At 37.5% G+C, this 26,160-nt stretch overlaps 1 protein-coding gene across 7 annotated transcripts in view; it reads left to right on the top strand.

Moving 5' to 3' along the window:
* The window catches only part of SLC4A10 (solute carrier family 4 member 10), a 162,209-nt gene that overhangs the window by 129,360 nt on the left and 6,689 nt on the right, over positions 1 to 26,160 (top strand). For all 7 annotated transcript variants that reach the window (XR_012623780.1, XM_074828972.1, XM_074828970.1 and 4 more), the window contains exons 15-24: positions 9,232 to 9,337; positions 11,903 to 12,064; positions 12,311 to 12,424; positions 12,913 to 13,074; positions 15,862 to 16,113; positions 17,410 to 17,478; positions 19,829 to 20,002; positions 20,644 to 20,766; positions 24,152 to 24,219; positions 25,864 to 25,980. Coding sequence is in view for 6 of the 7 variants with exons in the window: in XM_074828972.1 (XP_074685073.1) it covers positions 9,232 to 9,337; positions 11,903 to 12,064; positions 12,311 to 12,424; positions 12,913 to 13,074; positions 15,862 to 16,113; positions 17,410 to 17,478; positions 19,829 to 20,002; positions 20,644 to 20,766; positions 24,152 to 24,219; positions 25,864 to 25,980 (1,347 nt within the window). In the remaining variant the exon portion in view is untranslated. The remainder of the gene's footprint in view (positions 1 to 9,231; positions 9,338 to 11,902; positions 12,065 to 12,310; positions 12,425 to 12,912; positions 13,075 to 15,861; positions 16,114 to 17,409; positions 17,479 to 19,828; positions 20,003 to 20,643; positions 20,767 to 24,151; positions 24,220 to 25,863; positions 25,981 to 26,160) is intronic.

Genomic DNA, 26,160 nt, shown 5'->3' on the forward strand with positions numbered 1-26,160 from the left:
CCTAATGCACTTTTTCTTCATTTTCTTTATTATACTTGTTTGTTACTCTGTTGAAATATTGGCCCTAATTGTCAGGTGATCTACTTGCAGGCAAATCCATTCAGCATTCACTTTTTCTTAAAACACCATCTTTATGATGTGGATGATAAAGAGTAAGGCATTTAAGAGCTAAATCAAAGGAAGGACAAAGACAACCTAATTTTCAGTGTGCTACTGTGCTGCAAATTTTTTCTTTTTAAACTGCATTGTTTTGAAGGAATTTAAATACAGTAACTGCATTGTTTATTAAATAAAATACACATACTTTTTGATCTGGGCTTTTTTTTTTTTTTTTTTTTCTTCACTGTGACCTTTTTGTATTTGTCATGCCATTAGCATTTGTAGGTTGGCATAGCAACTCTCTTATTTCTGCACTCTCCTCCTCCTGCTTTTTCCTACCCCTGTAGCAAATATATCTCCAGTTAGTGAATCCTGTCTGGAACACTGATGCGCATCAGTTTTAATGTATATTAAATATTAGGATATAATTTTTGCTAGGAAAGAAGAACCCTACAACTGGGTGGATTAAAAACAGATTCTCAAAAGGAAAACAAAATAAGCATTGTGGGTGAAAGGAACGTGATTTAGAAAGCAATCCAGTCCTTTAAAATACAAGCATTTTAAGGTAGCTATCTTAGAATACAGAGGATCAGTTATTTCTCAGTGTGAGCTTACTTAGATCTTGGGACTTTATATACCTTTTGGTTTTATTAATTCTTTTTGCAGAGTGATGAATTCATGTTGTTTTTAATAATTCTTTACCAGAAGTTACTCAATTATTAACAGATTACATTGAATAATTTTAAAGTGATTTCTTGGCATAGTAATATGCATATTGCAATCTGTCTTGGTATTGACATGCACTTAAGCATTAGGAGTAGAAAATCCCACTCTGATGTAATTAAGGAGCCAAGATCATGTCAATCTCAATATCTTTTGCAGTCTATAGAAACCATTGCTTCTTGAAGGCATTGTGAAGATTAATTTTGTGCATACCACTGTTTGCACAAGCAAGTTTTAAATCTTTCATTATCTATATAACTTAATCTAAGTACATTATGATTGGCTGAAAATTTTACTGTGTTATACCCTGTATTCCTTAAGTTGCAGGAGGAATGAGAAGAGTCAGTGATGATAAGCACAACATTTCTCATTAGGATCCCAGGCATCTAATTGAATTCCAGTTCAGTCAGTCTCACCTCTGTGCCTGGCAAGATCATGGAGTGAATCCTCCTGGAAACTGTGCTAGGGCACATGGAAAATACGGAGATGATTGGTGACAGCCAATGTGGCTTCACTAAAGGCAAATCATGCCTGGCAAATTTGGTGGCCTTCTATGACAGGGCTACAGTGTTGGTGGATAAGGGAAAAGCAACTGATGTCATCTACCTGGACTTGTGCAAGGCATTTGACACTGTCTCACATGACATCCTTGTCTTTAAATTGGAGAGACATGGATTTGATGAATGGACCACTTGGTGGATAAGGAATGGGCTGGATGGTTGAACTCAAAGAGTTGGAGCCAACAGCTTGATGTCTAGGTGGAGAGCACTGATGAGTGGTGTTCCTCAGGGGTCGGTGTTGGGGCCGGTGCTGTTTTAACGTATTTGTTGGTGACATGGTCAGTGGGATTGAGTGCTCCCTCAGCAAGTTTGCTGATGACACCAAGCTGTGTGGTGCGGTTGACATGCTGGAGGGAAGGGATGTGCCATCCAGAGGGACCTGGACAGGTTTGAGAGGTGGGCCAGTGCAGACCTCATGGAGTTTAACAAGGCCAAGTGCAAGGTCCTGCACATGGATCGAGGCAATCCCAAGCACAAATACAGGCTGGGAGATGAGTGGATTGAGAGCAGTCCTGTGGAGAGTAGTAGTGGATAGAAAACTGATTGTGAGCCAGTAATGTTCTCTCGCAGCCCAGAAAGCCAACCGTATCCTGGGCTGCATCAAGAGAAGTGTGGCCACCAGGTTGAGGGAGGGGATTCTCCCCCTCTACTCCACCCTTGTGAGACCCCACCTGGAGCACTGTGTCCTGCTCTGGGACCCCTAGCATAAGAAGGACGTGGACCTGCTTGACTGGGTCCAGAGGAGGGCCACGAAGGGGGCTGGAGCACCTCCCTTATGAGGACAGGCTGAGAGAGTTGGGGTTGTTCAGCCTGGAGAAGGCTGCAGGGAGACCCTGTAGCAGCCTTCCAGTCCTTAAAGGGGGCTACAGGAAAGCTGGGGAGGGACTCTTCATCAGGGGGTGTAGGGATAGGATGATGGGTTTAAACTGACAGAGGATAAGGGTTTTAAACTGACAGAGGATAGCTTTAGATGAGATATAGGGAAGAAATTCTTACTGTGAGGGTGGTGAGACACTGGAACAAGTTGCCCAGAGAAGCTGTGGCTGCCCCCTCCCTGGAATTGTTCAAGGCCAGGTTGGACGGGGCTTTGAGCAACCTGGTTTAGTGGAAGGTGTCCCTGCCCATGGCAGGGGCCTTGGAACTAGATGATCTTTAAGGTCCCTTCCAAGCCAAACCATTCTATGATGATTCTGTGATTTTCTTTTCCCCTTCTTTATAGGTTTTTTCCCATTCTTTACAGTTTTTTTCCTACAATTAACTGTGCCATATCCTTTGTGTCTTTCTGTAAGGATGTCCTTCTTGTTCCCAGAACCATGCAACTGCCATCATTGAGTTTAACTGCTGGTTCCCTTTTACTTCTTGATAAACCCTGGAATCCAGAAATGATTTTTCTTTATTCCATTTATTCTAGGACTTCCCTATGTCTGCTGAACCCAGCTGACTCATTTTTCTCTTTCTTCCTCTTTTCAACTCAGGTAGTACTTACTTTGCTTCATTCTTTCCTACTACTCATCCCCTCCACTTTGGAAACAGATCTCTATGTTAAGCAATTCTCCACAGCATTCAGTTTGTAGTTGATAGCTGGTCTACACAATGCCTTCAAAATTAGAAAGGCTTACATAAAATCCTTGGGTGTTTTGTTACAGTACAGTTATGTGTATTGATAAACTACACCTGAACAGCTGAAGCTTAAGCTGACCATATATCATTATAATATATTACAGTATATTATTTCTGAACTAGCATTATACTGAATCTCTTCTCCTCAGGTGAATGTTTTTTTAACTTTGGAAGGGGAGTGAAGTGACATTCTAGAACTATTTCTCAGTGAAAGCTTTGAGATGTATTGTCAATATCCCACGTAATTACACTACCTTTCTGCACGTTAACTTCTGTGTATGGCAGTTACATACTGTAGTACTGCCAAGAATGCATGGACTGCATACTGCACCAGCCAGCTAGTAAAGACCAATCTTTATGAGTGACAGTCAAGGTTAACAAAACTACAATGTGATTATAAATCTGTTTTCTGGACTTTCCCTTTGACAGAACAATGTGCTGCTCCTGATGTGCTATCCAAAGAAACGTGATTTTCTGATATTTCTTCGCTCTAACATTAGTTTCCCCATCTTGGATTTATCTTTCTCTTAGTGTGTGTGTGAAATTGCTGTGCTGCTGAGTGCATTGTCTAAGTACTTTTAGAGGCTTTTCCTCCTCAACTTCACCAACTAAACTATGTAGACTTCCAACTTTAAGAATATATGTGGATGCCTACTGATCTTCGTGATTGTCAGAGATGGGCTACTTAACTTAATGACTCAATAGTCTAATTCAGGATGGCAGATCTCATGAATAAATGAAGAAAAAATCTTGTCTTGCCGTGACAGCTGGGCTTTGAAAGCATTTCGTGATACTGAGAATAGAACTTAACTGACAAGTCTATTTCCCTTCACTATTAATTATTTTGTTTCCAGTCTCTTCTCCACGGAGACTTCGATTTTGTGGTTATGAATGTTGACATGAGAGAGAATATGGCAAATATAAGGCCAGGGATATACAGCTGTTGTAGGTGTGGGACAGCAGAGAAGTTGTCTATGGTATTGTTGTTGTTCCCTTCCCATAACAGTTGTTAGACAAACAGAAGGACTCTGTGAGTGCCCATAATTCACATGAAAATGGTGTATTTGGAGACAACCTAAACATGCATAGCATTGTGCTATTGATGTACTTTCCTTCAACCTTGTAAATGCAACATAAAGAATACTTATGCATATAGTCTAATACCTTTTTTAAAACAAAATTAGTGATGCTACCTTCCATTTCATACCACCTTCCTATGCTGTCTCTGTTATGTGATCAGTGCACAGCACATTTGTAGAGCATACTCTGTGTCTTAGGGCAAAAACTTCCTACTCATATTACCAAATATGTGCTCTGATATTCAGTGAGACATATTGTTTAAACAAGCACATTTTGTAACTTATTTGTCATACTTGCCTGTTGTTTTTTTAATAATATAAATATTCATATTGAACAAATCTCATTCTCTATCTTAAGTGAGACAGAAAGAGATTTGCCCTTCTAGAAAGGGGAAATGATATGTTGCTAATCATGAAGAAGCTGCAGTTGCATCCTTTATAGATCAGATCCTTAGCTAGTATAAATAGGTGTAGCTTGCAATATGTACATGCTGGAAAAACAGGAGCTCCAAAACAGTGCCTTAAGAATTGGTTAAAATCATCAACAGTAAGCACCTCCTAGTCTTGAAAATAACATACTGAAAAATGGCAACTGCCTAGGGATGAATGGCCAGGAGGCTTTCAAAGGAGCTGCACCATTTAAGTGTGTTTTACTCACAAAAACACTGTGCAAGGCTTTTGTTCGAAGCTCTTACACTGGCTGTAATGGCAATAGAATGCACTAGCACCATGCTGCATGTTTAAAATCTGTGTGGGAGGAGAGCATGCATGACAGGTTAAAGAGAAGAAAATGGCGAAGAACAAGCCTGAAGAATTAGGGGTAAGAGGTGAAAATTAGAGGGATTCCCTCACCAGACCCAGGTTAATTGAAATTGAACAAATAGGCCTAGGAATAAAGTGTCTTGTTTTGCAGTAAACAGAACATTACAGTCAAGATGAAGGTGTTTTTGGTACAGAACTTTTCACCTGAATAGTTGTTGAGCAACAATGATGTTTGTCTTTTATTGCTGATGTACAAAGGAGGGAGAAATATTCCCCAACTTTACATATAAAATAACAGGTTTCTAATTTATTAACCCATATTCCCTTTCCCATTGCCCAAGAGGGATCATACAGACAGTTTTTTGGTGCTATTAAGGATAGTAATAACTGTTCCTGTTGCGGAACAAAGAGTACTGCTAGTTGTCTGAGATGTCCTGAAGTTGCAGTTGTCAAATCCTAACTCTGTTCTTTGAAAGCAGGACAAGTTGTAGGAAGTGTTGCACACAGTGAGGTTATGATGACTGCCTCAAGTTAATGAAATTTATAAATTTGAGACTTATGAAATAAAAGCAGAAAGAAGAAAAATGTTGGGGAGTTTGGGAGGACAAAGAAGGGAAGGGGGGTGCCATCAATGACCTATACAGCCTATACTGTTACAGTTAGGTTAGTGCTGAAGATTTAGCTGAAATCTTGATCCTTCTATAGAAGGGAGAGAGGGACAGGCTCCAGAGGATACCAGTTTGTCAGCCAGTCGTAATATTTATTTTTTCTGATCTACCTTTGTTCCCCATCCTTATTTGCCAGAGATTTCTTGAGCACCTTGGAAGATGTAAAGGCAATAAAGACTCCTTCCTCTGGTTATTTTTCTAGCTAGCAGGTTCAGGCCATTATTTTTCTGTTACTTTCTCCTTCAGTCAGTTCTGAATTTATGACAGTTCTCCTGCAGTTTCCTAAAGACTGTCTTGTCTGAAATGGTTTATTAGTCTACCTTAGATTTATAAGCCATTTTTTAACAGGCTGTATTAGATGTTTAAATACCCTAGAAGAAAACAGTCTTCACTGATTTCTGCCTAGTTGCAAAATACAGACATTTTCAATGCAGAAGGGAGTGATGTGTGACTGGGTATCTAGTGCCTTTTTAGATCTCTTAGCCTCCAGCTGCTGTGAAAATAAAGGCATGAGTCACCATAGACCCTCTCACATGTGTGCCAACCCATCATGGATGTCACAGATACCGTGGGGCGTATAGGCACCTGTGTTTAGACATCTGAATTGCTCCCAGGAGATCAGAACGTCTTGCAGTAGCCAAAAGTGTAAAGACATGAAAAGAATTGTTCTGTCATCAGTGTGATGAAATGGGTATATTGTGAGATTGTCAGCAGAGATTTTTTTTTTCCACTGTAGTGACACCTATGCTTTTGCCACCACAGCCAGTGTCAGATTCTTCCCTGCCTATATTCTACCCATGAAAAAAGCAGTTTCTTCCTAGCCGCAATGAAAGACAATCAAAAGAATCATTCTGTATCTTTTAGCATAAAGAAGATGATTGCTGACTCCTTATCACTAAAAGACATAGGAGTACGTTGCTAATTTGTTACTATATTGGGAGCTATGTTGCTTAGAAAATATAGATGTATGTGTATTCTCTTGCTCATTGGTAACAGCAAAAACTCCACATAGATCTCTTGTAGTGCTCAGCACTTTAAACAACCTTACAAGAACTTAAGAGTATTTGAACTTCCAAGAGGCAATACATTTTTACTTATTCAAGACTTCTGAGTAATATTTTATCAAGAAAATAGAAAGATGTGTTAGTGGTTAACAGTTCAGTGTATTTTACTTTTCCTCCTGAGAGCTGACCTCTCAGTAAAAAATGACAATGAAAGAGACTAAAAGTTTTAAAGGATTAAAGTAGAAAGCCTTATTTCACTAATGTGAGTTTCTCCTTGCAGGTCAGTTGTGTTGGGAAGTAGTCATCATTGAAGCAATTACATCTGTTACGAAATGTCACATTTTGGTAGACCATTTTTTATGTTCTGGCACTGAATGGTACCTCCAATCATGTTTTCTAGGTTGGACAGGGAGTATCTTACTATCTCACATTTCTATAATGTTAAGCAAGTAGTGTGATGCTCGAAGGCAGTTATACCATGATACAATCTCACATCAAAATGTCAGTGTGCCAAAAGACACATAATATTGAAAACAATGAAATGATATATATATATATCAAAACACTGAGATCATTTTTTGAATGATCTTTTCAGTAGAAAGTAGGATCTAATCTTTACAGTTAGGGCCTAATTCTGCACCCATTCAGTGACAAAAGCTGGGTGCAGGGTGATTTTGGTCTGCATGGGTGGAGTTTGCACAAGTCACTTGCTGATGAACAATCTGCCATTGGTAAATGCCAGTGGGACATGGTAAAGGCCAGACTGGAATGCTTTGAAGGAGGAAAGTGGTATTAATATAGAAATAAACAGGGTGATGATCTCATCTGAAGGTGAATTACTTGAGCTGTATTAAACTATAGCATCAATTGTCATGTTTTGACTGAGGAAATAGAAATTTTGGCTCCTCTAACTTTTAAATGTAATTTTGCAGTTTGCAGCAAGTGTAGCTGTACCATGTAGTGTTGATGACATGCACAGTCTTCCCTTCTAGTGAGAAAGTGACTGTGATTGAACAGCCCACGTCACCGTGGCCTACTGTACTCAAACCCCAATGGGCCATCGCCCAGCGTCTGGCCAGTCTGCGATCGGCGATGGACATCAGGGGGCAGGGAGCTCCTGTGCTCACAGGAAACAGTAGTAACCTGAAATAGCCACCTCTGTATTGTTGCATGAACATCAAATACTCCCTTGCGATAACATAGACATACTGTTTGTTGACTTTATTATGCTGCCGTAGCTCACTAGTAGTGATGTGCTTCATTTAACCCATTTTGTAATATTTTAAACTACGCATTGAACACGCATTCATTCTGCACTTGGGGCCTGATCCAAAGCATGTTGAATATGTTTGAAAGATCCAGTCTACTTCAAGGACTTTTGGCTCAGGCCCTCTATTTCTCTGAATGCTGTTGCTTTTTTTTTTTTTTTTTTTTTTGCTTTTTGTTCATGGGCTGTAAGGGTTTTTTCTTTCTTTCGTAAATAGCTGCATTTAAAATAGAAGTAAAGAGTTGCACAAAGACAACCTGCATCTCTCTCTATGTATATATTAAATGCAGCTGTTGTCACATGTATAGTATTGTAATCGAAATACAGTGGCACTATTCTGTTCTCAAAATGTAGATGGTAGAATTTCTTATATAGAAATACTACAAATCTAGATGAGCATTTTCATTTTGTTAGAAGATAAATAGCCACAGAGAAAATAGATGGTGTAGGTAAGTGGATAAGCTGATACTCTTCTAGAACTGGAATGCAAATGTATACTTAATGGCTCTCCACTCTATAGTCAGATGTTATCCTGTCCCCAGCTACTCCTGAAAACTTTATCTGAAAGGAGAGTACAGAATTTATTTACAACCATCATAAGCACATTAAAATACTAGCAGGATAGATAGTACTATAGATTTTTAAAGTAGGATTAATTTAAAGAGAACTACAAAGCACACTTGACATCTTGGAACCTACAGAGTATCCTGTATATTTTGAAGGCTTTGTCAAAGAAAAAGCCTCCCACAGTTGCTTCAGAGGCTTGAAAGACTTAATTTTGATTTTAAATTGCCTATTTGCAGTATTGTCCTCCCACACTGCCTCGCCACGTTTTGTATGTTAAAATACACAATTTAAAATGAAAAGCATGCTTTTAAAGCAGCTGTGGGGAAGGGAAAAACAATGGACCCAGAATTTCACAGAGCCTTTGATGCTGGTGATCTTGCAGCCCTGACAGTTGACCGGGCAGTTTGGCAGTTTTGCACACAAAGGCATTCTGGTAAAGGGAAAGAAAGAGGATACAGACAGTTTGCATTTGAGAAGTGGATCAGCCTGGAAGTATGCATAGCATCTAATCCCCATATAGGGAAATGTTAGGTATAAGGGGGTGGAACAGGACTGGCGCATTCTCAGTATTACAAACTGTGCTCGGAAGTATCAATAGAATAGGAGGAAAATAGGTGGAAAAACTTGCTGTGCACAGAGGTTTAAATATGTCACGTTACCTACTATATATGCACATGCACCTCACAGCAAATTGTACTCTAGTAACAGCACTAGCTACTGAACTACAAACTATTTCAAAGCATGCGTTTACTGAATTCATTTGAGCTAAAATTATCTGGCAAAGCAGAGCACAATTTCAGTATGTCATAAAGTTGATAGTTTGGATTAATACCTGACGTATCTTTTATTATTAAGGAAAAAAATACTATTTTGTCTTTTCAGATGCAATTGTGTGGAACCAGAACATCCTAGCAATAAAACCGTACGATACTGGCAGGACTACAATATATCTGCATCTGATGTGCCATGGGGGAACCTAACTGTGTCAGTAAGTGAGATATTGGAACTTAATAAAGGCATAAGCATAAATAATTTTGTGTCTCCTACTGAAGCAAGTATATTGAAAAAAATATCATGTTTTTTCTGATCATATTTGTTCAAATCATAAAATACACGTAACTCAGCAAAGATTGACATAGACTTTGTAGCATTACCTCCTTTTGTAAGGATTTTGCAGCCTTTGGTAGTGCACGTTAAAACAAGTATGTGCATTTTGTGCCCTGCTTTGGAAAGACAGTAGCACAAGAGTTTGAGATTAAGTCTAAACATGTCAAATGACAATGGATTGGTCCTAAATTCTGCCAGATGACAAAACCAAAGTTCCCTTGTGTAGAAAGACTCAGAGTGTTTATTTCCCCTAAAACACTGTTACAGCTGTTTGGGCTATAAAGGAGAGGAAGGGAAGAAATTTTGTAGCAAAGAGAATTGAGTGCAGAAGACACCAAACTGAAGGGTTCTCTCAAAAAGATAAGTTAATTAACCTCATCATAGACATAACCAAGTGAAATGCTTAAAAGCTAATCCAGTGAACTGTCTCCAGCAGATAGTCCTTTTTCTTTTAAAGGCAGGAATACAGGAGTATTGGCGTCCTCCTATCATGAGTTAAGCAAGAGCTGACTTCCATGGCGGCTCTGACTTGATAGCAAGGGCTGCTCCTCAGCTCTTGTTGGTGTGGCAACAGCAGAGAGAAAGTTGAGAACTGCTGGCCTGAGGGATTCCAGCAATCCAGAATGAATATTCTCAAAATTGCAGCACACTCTAAGAGCATCTGTGCAGGGGCAGACTCCTCCTCTCACTTTCTCAGATCTCTGACAGTGTTTTTCAGAGTACATTTGCAGCTGAGGAGATTTAAAATAACAGATTTTGTTTTAACTATAAATGTAAAAGACCGGCTGCATTATATAAAACCCTTTAAAACTTCTGTAAAAGCTTATTACCGAAACTTGAGTTTACATGGGTAGCAATATAACTGACCGACTTTTCCCCATGAGTCCCTATAGTTGTCAAGGAAATAACTGACGTTTTTCATACTTTTATGTATTTATTTCTTGCAAACATCATCAGGAGACTTCATTTCTACTGTTCTAGAGAATTGTAGTAAAAGATTAGACCTAGTTAGTTGTCTATAAGTATTTGGTCAGTCTCACCTCACTATCTTTTTTACTGGTCATTTCTTCCTGTTTCTTGTGTCTAATTTAAAAGTTCCAAGTTTCTGAAGATCTAGATTGGCATTCTCTCTTAAACACAACAGTAGGACCAACAATTCTTTTCTCCTATCTAGGACAAAACGAATGTGAGCAAAGTGCTTATTCTGATGGTGACAAAATCCTTTTCAGTAGGTATATGATGAAATTAATCCCTGTGCTGTGCCAAGGACAAGTTTTCTATTTGATGGCCCAGAATCTTGAGAATTTTTTCTGGATTTCCTGAGGGTTTTTTTCCCCACCTGAAACCTTTATTTCATCAGTCAGAAGCGCATCATATTTATCCCAGGTTTACTGGTATACCGGTATAAAAAGTTTTGCACTCCTTTGTCTCACAGTCATCAAATAGCAGCTGTTCAAGCCAGCCTTTGTTCAAAGCCAAAGTTTCTCATAACACATCAAGCCACAGTATTGTGATGTGAGTCTGATGAACCAATGACCCAGTTCATTTGATACTAAAGGATCCTGATCTGACAGGGTATTTCTGCCTGGAATCTCTGATTCTGGGTGCTGCTTTTTTTTTTTTTTTTTTTTTGCTTAATAAGTGTGGAAGGATTTGGGAAGGAGAAGGAAAGGATTGTAAGTCCAGAGCTTGTAGCTCACAATTTTAGACCTACTTTTTATTTCTCTGCTTGTTAACTTGGAACAAGTGTGATTTTAGACAACTAAGGATAGTATTGGAGTATTACAAGACATGTTTTCTACTGTATCTGCATATTTGATCGTATATTATATTGGGTAGAATTAATGTTACAGATTTTGAGGTTTTCTGCATTTTATCAGATCGCTTTTTATAAGAAAAAAATAATTTGTGGAATGTGCTGCCCCCGTGTGGTATTAAATGTATTTGTCTCCTTTTAGACTAATACCGCACAGTCTTAAGTAGCTTTTTCTTGAATTGCTTGGCCTGTGAAGTTAAAACAAAAAAATCAGTTCTTGAGAATGTACCAGGAGCAGCCTTTCTCTTGGTAGCTTTTGAACTTTGCTTTCCTCTCTTGGAAGGAATTAGGAAGTTCAAATCTGTGTTTGTAAACAGAAAATAAATAAGCATACTTGTTCAGTTTGAAATAAATCTGGTTTTATATTAATGACTTTATTTATGGTATGTCTTAGTGACTTCATCATTTAATACTGGTTAAAAAAGAGATTCTTTTGAGGATTTGAGAGTTTTCCATGCAGACTAGATACAAACATTAGGAGTTTTATTTTTTAAAACACTAAATATCTAAAAATGATTTTACTATTTCTAGTAGTACAGTTTGCTTGCAGTTTAGGAAAGTAATTGGAAAGAAAGTATCAGTGTAAACATGGATTTTTTCAGAACAATACTACTTTGATCTCCCTGATAGGAATGTAAAAAGTTTCATGGAGAGTTTGTTGGACGAGCCTGTGGTCATCATGGCCCTTATGTTCCAGATGTCCTCTTCTGGTCTGTCATCTTATTCTTTTCTACAGTAACGCTGTCATCCACACTGAAGCAGTTCAAAACTAGCCGATACTTCCCAACAAAGGTGTGTGACATTCTTTAATTCAAAAGTTGTCATTAGTCATGGGTAAGCATGAATTCTATCTGCATTGCAAATTCAATCAACTGCTGGTGAAGTGAATACTGCATCTTTTCTCTGTTAGAAAATTGTATCAGAATAATCATGGTTTTAGCTGTAAGCACAAAATGGCTTAAAACAGTGAAGAAAAATAAAACCTAAATCACACATGAATGTTTTAGTTAAAATTGTTGTTTCTCTCAATAATAATAGGTACGATCTGTTGTCAGCGATTTTGCTGTCTTTCTCACTATTTTGTCCATGGTTTTAATTGACTATGCCATTGGGATTCCATCACCAAAACTTCAGGTTCCAAATGCTTTTAAGGTAATTTGTTGATAGACTGCACTGCCTTATTATTTTGACAAAGTAGCATGCTATAGTGGGTTTATTATACTTTTTTTATCATCAGGGAGTAATACTATTCTGAATTTTTCGTGTTCACCAAGTAGTTGCAACCTCTCTGATTAGTGGCCCATGTCAGTGAGCCTCTCCCATCAGGTGCCTTCATGCTTCCTAATGTCTTCTGTGTGAGGACCAACATGGCTTAAATTACCCAGATCCTAGAACACTGTAATCTCCTGGGGCTCCTTCCAAATTCTGGGCTCATTGTATCAAATACAATCAAGTCTGTAATATCCCAGATGATTTTATTATATTTCTCTTTGGAAGTTCAACATTTTTTCTGTGCACTTATATAGATTGATTTTAAAGGAAATCATATCCTAGTAACGCTTTTGTATGTATTCTTGTGAAGTTGAAATGTCAATAATCCTTAGAGTTCTGACTGGTCATGCATGACTCTGTTTTTATAGCCCACCAGAGATGATCGTGGCTGGTTTATTACTCCTTTGGGGCCTAATCCTTGGTGGACAGTGATAGCTGCTGTAATTCCAGCCCTGCTTTGTACTATCCTTATCTTTATGGACCAGCAGATCACAGCTGTCATTATCAATAGAAAAGAACACAAACTAAAGGTATTCAGTTATATTTTCACTGTTGTTTTTTGCTTCAGGGTATTCATCCACTTGATGTTTATCATTATTATACATTATATAGCACACCTTTAAACTGTTACACTTTTTCTCTGTTGGTCTGTGTAGTACATGTGCCCTGTGTCAGTGATTCACTGCCTTACAGAAGTCTTTATGAATGTAGTTTAGAACAGAGATTCTGAATCAAGAGAGTGCTATCCTCTATGCTTTATTAGAAATATGATACCCGTTCATGTAAAGAAAAAAATCTGGAAGTTAATAATTTCCTTAAGTACCATAAGATTAATTGCCTCTTCAGATACTGGCAGTGTTGTTCTACTGGATTGGATTTTGAAAAAATATTCAGGGGTTATTTTGTAATATAAGATTTTTTTTTTCCTCTCTTCATCCTCCTCTGTGATTCTACCCATCCCCTTTTTTTTTGTGCCCTTCCTATCTTAAAGAAGGGAGAAGAATAAAACTGAGCCTTAGAGGCACAATGGGTTCTTAAAACAACATAGGACAACTTCCTGCTCTGTTCTCTAACACTTTAGTTGCCTACAGATGGAGAGAGAAAAAGGGACATCACCCCTCTGAAAAACTGTTGGGCAAAATCTAGCAGCAGGTTTCTGTACATGTATATGCAGTGAGCTTAGGCTTTTTTTGACATACTTTTAATAAGCAGCAATCCAATCCCAAGTTGCTTTAGCAAATGCATTTGCAACCTTCACTTTGCACTGCCTCTTCTTGGATGATTGTGACATTTGATATGTTCTTTTTTTGCCCTCTTTGTCAGCCTGGCTCTTCATGTCAATCCATAGCATTGCATGTGGTTAACTTGACAGATGCAGGAATTTGCTGCCAAGCTTTGGAATGTGTTTTTTCAGCACTGGCATCTGGGAGTCAGATGGTCCTCCTGGCTGCCCCCTTGTCTTGCTGCGTTTTAGTTTTGCTGGGGTCTGGTGTAGCATCACCTGTTGCTATGCTTCCTTTTCTTCCCATATGTCAGGTTCCTCAGATCATGTATGAATGTGAGGAAATGCTCTCGGATTCTGTATGCATTAGCAGATACATTCCTCATAAATGTGTCAGAAGGTAAAAAAAGGTGTCTCTGTTAGGATTTAAACTCTTTCTTTGAGTGCATTGTGCATGTAACTAATATCTGTGTTTGACACATCTCTGAGTTTGTCAAGATGTGTCTTGGAGATAAGACTCATAAGCACTTTTGGGGAGTGAGGGAAGGTTGCTAGAGTTGATTCTTTTAGTTTTCTTTACTTTATATGAATTCCCCTTTTTAAATAATGTAAGCAAATAAGATGGCATTTTCATTTCGATATGTGGCTTACATTTTCATAAACCCAGACGCTTCCCATTTTAGAAGTAAAAGTTGTCTTCAGAAAGAAATGATTTGTTTGCTTCCAACTCGTTTTCCCCTCTTTTTTTATACTTCCCATAGCAAATTCTGAATAGTGCACATTTCAGCTTTTGGCAGTCTCTGTAGCAAACCCTTCCAAGTTTAGTTTAGTTACTTTTTTTATGTCAAAAGGCATTTGCATGGATTTACAGGCAAAATTATGGTTCAACATATTCACATTGTTTGCATGAACATCACTGTTTCATCAGACCATGACATTGGATTTGTTGCCATATTGCAAAATTTTGTGGAGATAATTAACTACCTGACTTTTTAAAGGAAAATAGCTTGAGCTCCTGCTTGCAGGTGCGTGGTGGTCCTGGATACTTAATGAAATTGAAAAGAAATATCCCTCTCAACTATGGTAACAGGTATCTATACGACCAAGTTTGATGCAGATCATTGGTCATTTTCAAGCACTGGTTGTATTTGCAGGTTTTAAAATGTATCTAAGATTTGCCCAAAGAGTTTTATCCACTACTGCAAAACCAAAGCAACATCCTCCTGTTGGTAAATTTACGGAGTATTTAACTACTACAGAGATGACCCAAACCCAAAGGTTTTGTACTGACTTCTTATATAAATGTTTATGATATTACTTTTAAGTATTGAATAGGGAAACCAGTAAAACAGTACCTTATGATTAGTATTATTTTATAGTTTAATGTATAACTTAATTATAGTTTAATTTCTCTTAATTTCTAGCTATCTGTTCTTAGATAAGATGAAGGTACGTTAGTGAAAACTTACTAGTATCACATGCTTACCATCTATAAAAACTTTAAAAGGATCAATGTGGTTTTATGGCCCCTTATAGCATAAACTGACTTTTCAAATGTTAACTTAAGAATTTTTATGTAGGAAAGAATCAAAATACATATTTTTCCACCTACTGTGTGAGGCTGGGTGGAGGATCTATTAAGATTAGTACATTGGAAAGTTGGCAATGCAGCTGGGTGTTCTGCTTACTGCTATCCACAGAAGAGATTTAGTTAAAACAGAAAATGTTTTAACTAAATCTTAAACTAAATGTTTTAACTAAATTTTCCATTGTCTTACTAGTATCTCTTTTTTATAAGCAGGAAAGGTATTTGGTGCCCATTGTAAAGTGGATTTATGATATGTACACTTAACTCAACTGGAATGAGGCTAATAATATTAAGCATTTCTTGTGAACTAATAGGAATTCCCCTTAGATAAGCAGTTTACCATCACTACTGACCCAACCTGAATAACACATAGAAAAAGCTATTTTTTCCTGCAAGTCACAAATTTTGTAATTGTCATTAACTATTCATTAGGAATGCCTGCCAGGAGTGTTCTCCTTAATTCAGATGTCATTTTATATCTTCTTGCTGTCATTGCTTTTTTAACAGAAAGGCTGTGGATACCATCTCGACCTACTCATGGTGGCAGTCATGCTTGGAGTGTGCTCTATTATGGGCTTGCCCTGGTTTGTTGCAGCCACTGTCCTCTCTATTTCCCATGTGAATAGCTTAAAACTGGAATCGGAGTGCTCTGCTCCAGGGGAGCAGCCAAAATTTCTTGGAATCCGGGAGCAAAGAGTCACAGGACTCATGATTTTTGTCCTGATGGGCTCATCTGTCTTTTTGACGAGTATCCTGAAGGTAATTTGGGGAAGTAAGGAAAACCTAAAGAATACTGCACTGCACTGAACAGTTGTTACTGTTTTATTTAATGAGTGCCCTTTCAGGCACATCACTAACTAGCATAATGTTACACAGTGATAAATCAAAGTGGAATTCCAATTTAGCATAATAAAATGGCTGGAGACATCTAACATTTTTAAAACAAAAACCTTGTAATGAAAATCTGGCCTGACTGAAGTCAAAGGGAATTCTGCCATTGACCTGTAGTATATGACAATTCACCCTTTGTCCGTGGCACTTTGGGCCCATGGCAAATTATCATGAAACAGTTTTGCTAAGTTATACCAATACGTAAATTTATTTAGAAAATTTAAAAACATTTTGAGATTTCTGGATAATTTAAAAATACTTTCACAGTTGCAAGGGAAGTTCTAAGGTTCATTTCTTGGAAATGAACATGAAAATTCTCTCATGCTGCCTGCATACTCAACACAGCTCACCAGTGTCCTGAAACTGGGTGTCTAGTTATATGCGTATATAATACCAGCTATGTACACAATACTTACTGTTTTTAAGAATTATCTGGCCTCTGTGAAATCACTGAGAGTTCTGCCACTGGCTTCAGTAAGACCAGAATTTATACTTGCATGTTGTCACAGTGAAGGCAGCAAGCCTTAGAACTTGTACTTCCCAGTAGTATTTTATTAAGTATGTCATAAAACCTTCACCTTGAAAACACACAGAACATGTGTTTTGTGTATTAATATTTAAAACACATACTTATCTATGGAACTATTCTGTTACCTACACACTCTATACTGAGGGACTGAACATTTAAAATAGTCTCTTACAAAATTATTCCGTAATAGTAATTCACCCATTTTTAAATGCTTACAGCACAGAACATTTCTTTTAGCAGTACAAAGTATTTTGTGCCTTGAACATTCTTCTGTGGATTATAGCTTTACTATTCAGATGCTTTACTGAGCAGTCTTTTAAGTAAAGAATTTAAGTATGTATCAGATGCTTTAATTTTTTGTGTAGTTCTGTTAATTTTATTAATAGTGAACAAAGTATATTGTAATAACTGGCTGTAAGAGGAAAATAAAACTATAGAGCCAGATTCTTCTTCTGCTTTACACTCTGAGAAACATTATTAATTTGTAATTGAGTGACTCTGAATTTACAACTTGTCTGATTAATGCAGGCATATGGCACTTTGAATTTCAACTGTTTAGAATGTCTTTCTAGAAGCATTTTAAATTGTTGAATGGTATTTAATATGCTCTTCTCTTTCTCTGCTTGTTCGTGCAGTTTATTCCTATGCCAGTACTTTATGGAGTATTTCTTTACATGGGTGCTTCATCTCTAAAGGGAATTCAGGTAAAATGGATTTATGACGAGTGTGTTACTGATGATGCTTTCTATAAAATGTTAGCTATTACTATATTGTTTTATTATCTTTTGTGTATAATCCTAAAGGAATGTTGCCAACCTTAAATTCTTGAAAGTGACTCACTTAAAAAGGAAAATGGGATTCTCTCTAAATAGAGTATTCCCTTTAGGTAATGTGCTCCAATTTGTTATTTTTTGGTGCCGATTTTTCTGTTCTCCCTTGTTATCAAGGGAACTTTGGCTGAGCCTAAAAACTGAGTAACAACTATCAGGAGCTCTTCCCTCTCCCCTGCCTCCCCGTTCACTTGCTTGCCTGATGCCTTCCAAGTTAGTGCCTTTGTAGTGGTACACTTGATCTTGAACTTTGCCTATATGGCTTTTGGTTTACTGACGTAGGTGAGACTTTGAAGATATTTCCTGTGCAAATAAATGCCCCAGGCAGGGAAGTGGAACTGTTGCAAGTCCCATGCTACTTAATTTCTGGCCTCAGGGATGAAGGGCAAGTCTAGTGGAAGGGCAGCATTCCTGCAGTGGCCTTGAGTAGGAGCCCCTGGCAGAAGCTAGGCACTCCAGCATTCAGGTCAGGGTCAGTAATGATATCCTGTGTACCATTTCTCCTGGATGACTGCAGTGTTAAATGGCATGGTGTCCAACCTTTTAGCCCATCTGACACAAACACTCAAATTTTCAAGTGTGCCTTTGTTAGCGAAAGTTGGGGTATTGACACACCTTCCAAGGCAATTGAGAAAGAACAATCACATGACAAAAACTTGAATTATACTGTGCAAAAGGTTGTCAAATAGAAAGAGCAAAGAAAATGCCTGATTGTTTCTTTCATTATATTTAAATTGTCTTGCTTTTTTTTACCTGTTATTTGTAGGCAGAGCTGGCAACATCTCTTGGTTTTGGAGTGGTGTTTTCTATTCAGAGACTCTTATAACTTTGCCTAGCTCTTATCATTTGGGTTGATATTCTAAGAAGTGTAGTTTGGCTTTTACTGAGGTTTAGATAATTTCAACTTAATATGGTTCAGCTGTTTCTCAGAACAAGGGTATGAGAAAGTACATTATTGAGGAGTGTTTTTAAGGCATGCTAAAATCTGGCTATCTTTACTTGGAAAAGTGATAGCATCCCCCTTCCTCTCTCCCTCCCCCAAGCTGGGACAAGGAATTGAGATTTGATAAGATGGCTTTTGTGGGAGGATGTGCTTTTTGCCGTTTCTGTGAAAAAGAAATCTGCTCAAATCTGGCCAAATTATAAGCCTTTAAAAAAAATGCAGTTTGCACATGCTCAATGAAAATTCCTGAAACTTGAAATTCCTGAAGACTGTGTGAATATAGCATGGTTCATCCATGCAGGGAGAAATGGTGCATCACCATTATCACTGTGCCATAGCAGCTGACACAAAGCCTCGGGTCAGTATGGAGCCAAATAGGTCTGAAAAACAAGAACCTCTCATGTACATTCCTAATGACTTGGCAGTTGTCTTTCTGGCATTCCTTTTTTTGTTGTTTTATTTTGTTCCTGGTTTTGTGAAGAAAGTGCGATAGGGAAAAGAAAACAGCCTGGGATAAAGTTTTTGGTGAAGTAAACTGGAAAGAAAAAAAAAAAAAAAGAGTTTCATCCACAGGAGATAAAAGACTGGAGAGAACCCTCCATGATCAGCTTTTTGTGTGCTAAAGGAAGCGGAGCTCAGCTGTTGAGAAACAAAAGTTTAGAATGTATTAGAAAGGCAGTGTTATAGTGCGTATGTCCAACAGGGTCAACCAGCTTCCATTCAGTTTGATTCACAATTGATTCATGTCTACTTTAAAGTCTGGCTTTGCCTAACTTTGAGTTCTTGACTTCAAATCTTAGAAGTGCTATTTTGAAATAACTATTTTCTCTGTGTGTAACACATTCTGCAGTTATAAACAGGATGCTTCCTGGATTATAACTATATAGAATGTAGTTCAGTGGAATCCAGTATCTCAGCACATCTGCAATGGAAATACCTAGGGATTTGTGTATATAACGTGTATTAAAATTGAAAGGAATTTAAGAAGTATGACTAACCAAACAATTAAACTTTACTTAAATAATATGATTGTCATTTGTACTCTCATAGCTCAACCAGAGAGAAGATGAGTCTGAAGAACTAGTTGGACTAGTTTAGATTCATGGCTCGTGATTGTAACTGAGGTAGTCTTTTTTTGTGCTGAACTTCTGCACAGTTTTTGCCTTTAGAATAACAAGCCAGATTCTTAGGGTATTCAGGATCTCTTAGGCAGTGTGTGAATGTCAGCGTAGAAGATCATACAGCTCATTTTGATGCAACTTTTAAAAATTTCTCTTTCAGCTCTTTGACAGGATAAAGTTATTCTGGATGCCTGCAAAGCATCAGCCAGATTTTATTTATCTGAGGCATGTTCCTCTTAGAAAAGTCCATCTCTTCACTGTAATTCAGCTGAGTTGTCTTGTACTTCTGTGGATTATAAAGGTTTCAAGAGCTGCCATTGTCTTTCCTATGATGGTATGAAATATTTTTTATTTAATCTAAAAATCTCTTTTCACTTGTGAATAATTATTATCGAAGAAAAAATTTAATTGTGGGCAGGTAATTACAATATTGCTTTGATTCAGTGTTCAAAGACAATTCATACTGTATTAAGTAAAGAAAAATTCTACATATAAACTCTAGTTTTAGTCTAGGTTGCATTCTGTTTATATGTGTGGATAGTCCAACTGTATATTCTTTTAAGGAAAATTCTCTTAAAATATATATTATTTGATGTTTTTATTTAAGGAGTAGTGCTTAATCATTTTACAGAAAGAACATTCATTCATTAAGGAAGATCATTGCACTGAGGAACTTTATTGATAGTTCTGTGTCTTGCTGGAAATAAAAGAAAAATTATCCTGGTGCTTAAGTGATTTCTCTCTGATTTTATTTCACTAATTGAAAATAAAAAATAATCTACTGACCTCAGTGAGTGTTAAATGCTTCAAGCCATACTTAATCTGAACAAAGGAAGACCAGCTGTTGTCCTATCCAAATTAAAGGGTAAAATTCTAGCTGGAAACTGTGGTCACTTTTGAAAGTATTTCTCTACAAGCATATCTATCAGTCTTACTTGCTTAATTTCCTAATTCTTTGAATTAATATCTTTACAGGTCCTAGCTTTGGTATTTGTCCGAAAACTCATGGATTTCTTTTTTACTAAGCGGGAACTCAGTTGGTTAGACGATTTGATGCCCGAGAGCAAGAAAAAGAAACTGGAAGATGCTGAGAAAGAGGTGGGTCATGGTTTCAGGTTTTTTTAGTGTGAAGCACTTCATCAATTTCTCCTTCAGACATTTAGAGAAAATTCTGTAGATAAGACATATTCCATGCAACAGGCAGATTTGCTAACAGTGTAATATTGTCATATTTTATGTAAGTCCTTTTAAGGTTACAAAGCTAATAGGCTTAGGTGGGGGTGACTATTAGATGTAGATTCTTATGCTGCCATACTGTCATGTAACATAGTACCTACAGTGCTCCTGGGGATTGCTCCTGAGACCCACTCAGATGATGTGCAGGGACGAACCTGTCTGTAGGAAAGCCCTGAGATGCCCGGGGCACTTTGATGCTGTGTTAGGACTGGTCTCATCTCTACTGGAGATGCTGAGCAGAGCACTGCAGTTTTTAAGGGGCATGGCATGTCCCAGCTACACCCGAGCCATACATAGGTCATACACCATCAGCCTGTGCCCTCGCTGCTCAGTAGTGTCACAACCCTGTGTAGTATCCCTGTTGTTACACTCTGGGCCAGAATTTTCCTTCTGCTACTGCAGAAACAATTTACTTCCACTTTCTAATGAAAAGGTCAGTGATGCTACTTACCCCTGTTAACCAAATCCTCAGACTTTTACTCACAGCCTGTGGCACTACCACCCATTTGACTGTTTCAGATCTGGGACTCCTTGTCTCCCTTCAAAGAATATACATTTCAGGTCATTTCTTATAAACTCAATACAGGATAGTTTCTTACATATTTCCACTCAGAACATTCCTGTATTTTGACAGTTTTGATTGTAGCTTTCTAACCAGTCTTGCATCTGTTTGGTGGTATTTTCATCTAGCTGCTGCTTCATGAATTGCTTGTTTGAATATCAGATAAAACTGTGGGAATATAAAGTTACTTTATGTGCAAGGAACGGAGGTCTTTGTCCTTTGTCCCTGGTACCAGGCACCTGATCAATGTCAACTGTTAGGGAACCTCAGTACTGCGCCCAAATAAATGAAGGACAAGTCCCAATGGAGAGACACTGACTGCAGGAGCAGTAGGTAGAATATGTCAGTGCCAGATTTTTTTAAATGGGAGTCGTGTGTCCTGCGTCAGCACTTTTGAATGGTACCATGGTGTGAGGCTGTGGTAGCAGTGGGAGGTGAAAGTGCAGATGATGCCACGTGGTCTTGGCAGGCTGTGGTCACTTCTAGGCAGGAGTGCTCTGGGAACAGTTGTGCATATGACTTGTAAGATGCCCTGAAGACCTCTGCAAAAGCCCAGGACCTGTGAGACATAATTTTTTGGTGGTACAAGGGTACTGCAAAAACTAGACAATGTGAATGGATAAATCGGCAATTTATCCTTAGGGATTCCCTGAGATGTGATCTTAGACCAGGGAAATGGTATGTGTAAGGATTCCCATTGGTAAGTCTATTTGCAGAAATAGGACATGAGCTAATAATTTGAACATGTAATTACGAAAACTAGATTTCTCTGTCTTCAGGATTCTTCTGTGACATTTGTCAACTCATTATCTCATCTGTAACTTGGAGAACTATAACTTTGCTTTCTTTGATATACTCAAAATACTTTCATAAATACATTTTTGGGAAAAGGTTTTACCTAGGTGATAAACATCATGATGATTATTTACTATTTAGTATGTGCCTGTAAGATTACCAGGCTGAAATTAAAATACGTGAGTCATTGTTTTCCTCCTTGAATCAAAGCAGACCAGGGAGTTGTTTCATCACAGTATCTGTTGTCATCTCAATTGAGAGTAACCAAAAGTAACCAAGGTAGCTCTTGTCTTGTGGGTCTGGTTATTGGAAAGAATTCCTTCTATCTTTATGTTTTGGTTATATGTCACTTTTCTTCCCTTGCTTGATAGGATGGCATCAGAAAACAAAACTGGGAAAATCTACTGGTGTTACTTTATTTCATTCACTGTCTATTTTGAGAGGTTATTTTTACATGTTTTGGCATTTCTAAATATTTGGAGCTATTATTAAAACTGTTTAACTGTCAAAAACTTATGAAGCTGTGAAGCCTAGAAATGACAAAATTAACTAGTAATAAAACTTCTGACATGTAGCCTAAGGAATTAATTGGAGAGTTGCTATCACACGGCTTTTAAAAATAGAAGTATTCTACCCACAAGAATATTCAGAAATATAGTTGACAAGATCTGAAACTTATTTGATTGGATCCTGATTTGATCACTTAAGTTGTTTTTATATTTTTAGGCCATAATTTTCTGAGACTTTGTACATTTATAGTGGATATTATATATGCCTTCTCCTCACAGACCTCCTTTGGAAGCTACTTTGATGTTAGTCAATTGTCTTTCTGAGACAGGAACGAACAAAGTGACTTCTCCTATTTGGAGAAAAAACTGTTGTGATTTTTAAAATAGTTGTAGTAGTAAAACATAGAAGAAACAAATTTCTGTGCAGAGAGGACTTAAATTCTGCTATTTTGGAAAATTTTGCTGGCTCTTCCAGCTAATACCAATTTATCAGTGTGCATGATGCACGTGGGGTTTTCGGTGATCTGCCAGAAAATTGTAAGCTCTCTTTTTGGGAGAGCCAACTCCCACTTTCAAACAGGCACCAGGGTAAGCTGTTACAAAGCCATCTAATAAAGGGAAGAAAGATGTGGAGCTCTCTGGGTGTCTGTTATGTTCGTACACACACAGTGCAACAGTTCAGGGCAGGATCTGATGGTTACATTCATGTGAAGGCATGTTAACCTCCTGACTTAACAGGGGTGTGAGCCTTGAGAATCCTCCTGTGGAGCCGTGAGTTGATGTCTGAAAGACAGAGCCTTGTTTTCCTTTGTTCTTGCAGGCAGGACATGGTGCTTGAGGGGTGTTGTTTTGTTCTCCCCTCCCCCTAAGATAGATTTTCTAAATTTGTAATGATTTCACAAAAACATTTTTTGATAGATATGACCCCTAGTTCTCTTCCCTTCCTGTTAGTCACAGAAGTTTTTTCCCTACTCAAGTGTAAACTAATTTTGGTGTCTTGTTTCACTACCTTTCACTGCAGTAAAACTTTATCAGTATTAAAACTGTGTGTGCAAACTTAAATTTGACTTCCCTAATTTTTGCATGTTAACTTTGCAATGTATGTATCCTGTTATGCATGATATTTAAAATTCACCATACAGTTGCTCACTCCATGTTACTAATTTTTCTCTTTTTTTGTTACAAAAGTGTCTCCTCTATTTGGTATTGAAAATAACATTAAGTGAAGATACATCTTTTAAAATAGAGGGGTTTAAATATTAAATATTTAAAGAGTTGAAAAGTATCTTACCTTAATAACTTCAAATAAATACTTAGAGTACATAAATTTCACTTTCCACAACATCATATTCTGTTTCACATCTAAATTCCTTCCTTCTAGGAAGAGCAAAGTATGTTAGCAATGGAAGAGGAAGGGACTGTTCAATTACCACTAGAAGGACATTACAGGTAAAATATACCTTTCCTCTTTTAGGTGAGTTGCAATTAAACAAATAAAATAAACATGCCACAATATTTATTCTTAATGCTTACTGAATGTCAGGAGGGTGTTTGTCTGGTAGTAGAGTACGGATAGGTGAACTGAACCATATATTGCAGCAGTTAACAAGCTCTGCCTTTTCTAGTGTTTCCATGTGCTCCCACAGAACTGCAAGATCAGGCCATTCATAATGAACCTTGGCTTCTGACATGCGCAGTGCGAAAGGAAGATGTAGAGCAGGTCAAACCCTTCACTCTGATGCTAGCAGGGAGCCAGGGAAGGTTTTGAACACACCCCAGAAAAACTAGGTTCTTAAGAGTATAACATTTTAAAACATTCTAATTAAGATCCTGTGTATGTAAGATAATAAGTGAATCAAGAGCTGTCCAGGGTAGATAAGGCATAATGCAGGGTTGACACAACTTAAAAAGCATGAAAACCTGTGTTATAGATAGGAACAATACACGTGGCCAGCCCATAAGGGTTTACTCTTATTCACAGTTTTCAGAAAGTTCTTAATAAAGATTTGAAATATCTGATGATAGTAACCTCTGCCATTGACGCGAGTTCATAGGAACACTATCTCAGAGTGGCCTTCTCTCATATTTTAACACGAAGTTACCCTTATGTATCCTAAGGCAAACAACTGTCTGTGTCTCTGAAAAATCCCATCTTATTTCTTACTTTTGATTCATCACATTTCTGACGGTCTGTTTTTATCTTCTTTTGTCCATACTTTTTGTTCTATTTTATATTAGCCATACTTAGTTTAGTTTATCTTGAGGTGTGATCTGTATTGATCTGTAGTGTGTTTACTTAGGTGGAGTTGCCTGGGTAATATCTGACTTTCTGTGCTGTAAGGGGTCACAGTCTTACAGCTAAAAAGAAGAGTCAGGACACTGGTTGATAAAGTGGTTCCTCAAAACACTGAAAAGAAATTTACTGGGGTCTTACTGAATGTCAAGCCATATGTAAACCATGAAGTCAGGAATAATGTAAAGCCAGGCCCTTAAAACATTTAAGACTTTATTATTCTTAAGTGTATAAATATGTATTTGGAGCAGTCCAGGTAAAGCTAAGGGCATAATGGGTACAAAATGCTGCTTAAAGCTACTGATTAGCTTGCTTAATTGGGGCATTTTTATTAGATCTCTTAAATCTTTGACTTTGTCAAGGTTTTCCATTGTTTTTAAAATTGTTTTAAACGCAGGTGGAGTTTCAAAGCATAAGTACTTTGAGAACTGTTAGGAGCTCTTAGGATTCTTGCTTAATCCAACTATGCCACTGTTGTGCTATGAGATCTTGGGCAATATTTAATTTCACAGTTCTTCATTTTTTCTCTGTCTACTAATTGGAAGTGACACAATACATTTTATTGACGTTACTGTGATTAATTGCTGTTGGAGGAGGAAAATACTAAAAAAGCGCTAAGATGTTTTAAGAGAATATTTTTAAGTCATTCGGTATTTTTGAAATTTAATGTAATTTCTTAACTTGCATTGCACTTATTTATTGTCATCACTACCAGTTTTCAAGGACTTTTGTAGAGTTAATAAGTAACAAAGACTGATTGCTCATTGTTTTATTATGTATTTACTTTTAATCTTGCCTAGAGATGACCCATCTGTGATAAACATTTCTGACGAAATGGCAAAAACTGCTGTGTGGAAGACATTGTTGATATCCTCAGAGAATGCAAAAGATAAGGAGTCAAGCTTTCCTTCTAAAAGGTTTTAATTTTTTTTACTGCATAATACTTTATATATTTGTGTCAAACCAATATTAGAATATTTTTCTAGGGAAAGATTTCTAGCTTCTTGCAGTTTTTGTTTCATGAGGTTTCCTTTTATTTATGTCCAGTTGTAATATTCTGAGCTCAAAACACAAATTCACTATTTATTTAAAAAAAA

Source organism: Strix aluco, chromosome 6, assembly GCF_031877795.1.
Source record: "Strix aluco isolate bStrAlu1 chromosome 6, bStrAlu1.hap1, whole genome shotgun sequence".
In the NCBI taxonomy this organism is placed as follows: Eukaryota; Metazoa; Chordata; class Aves; order Strigiformes; family Strigidae; genus Strix; species Strix aluco.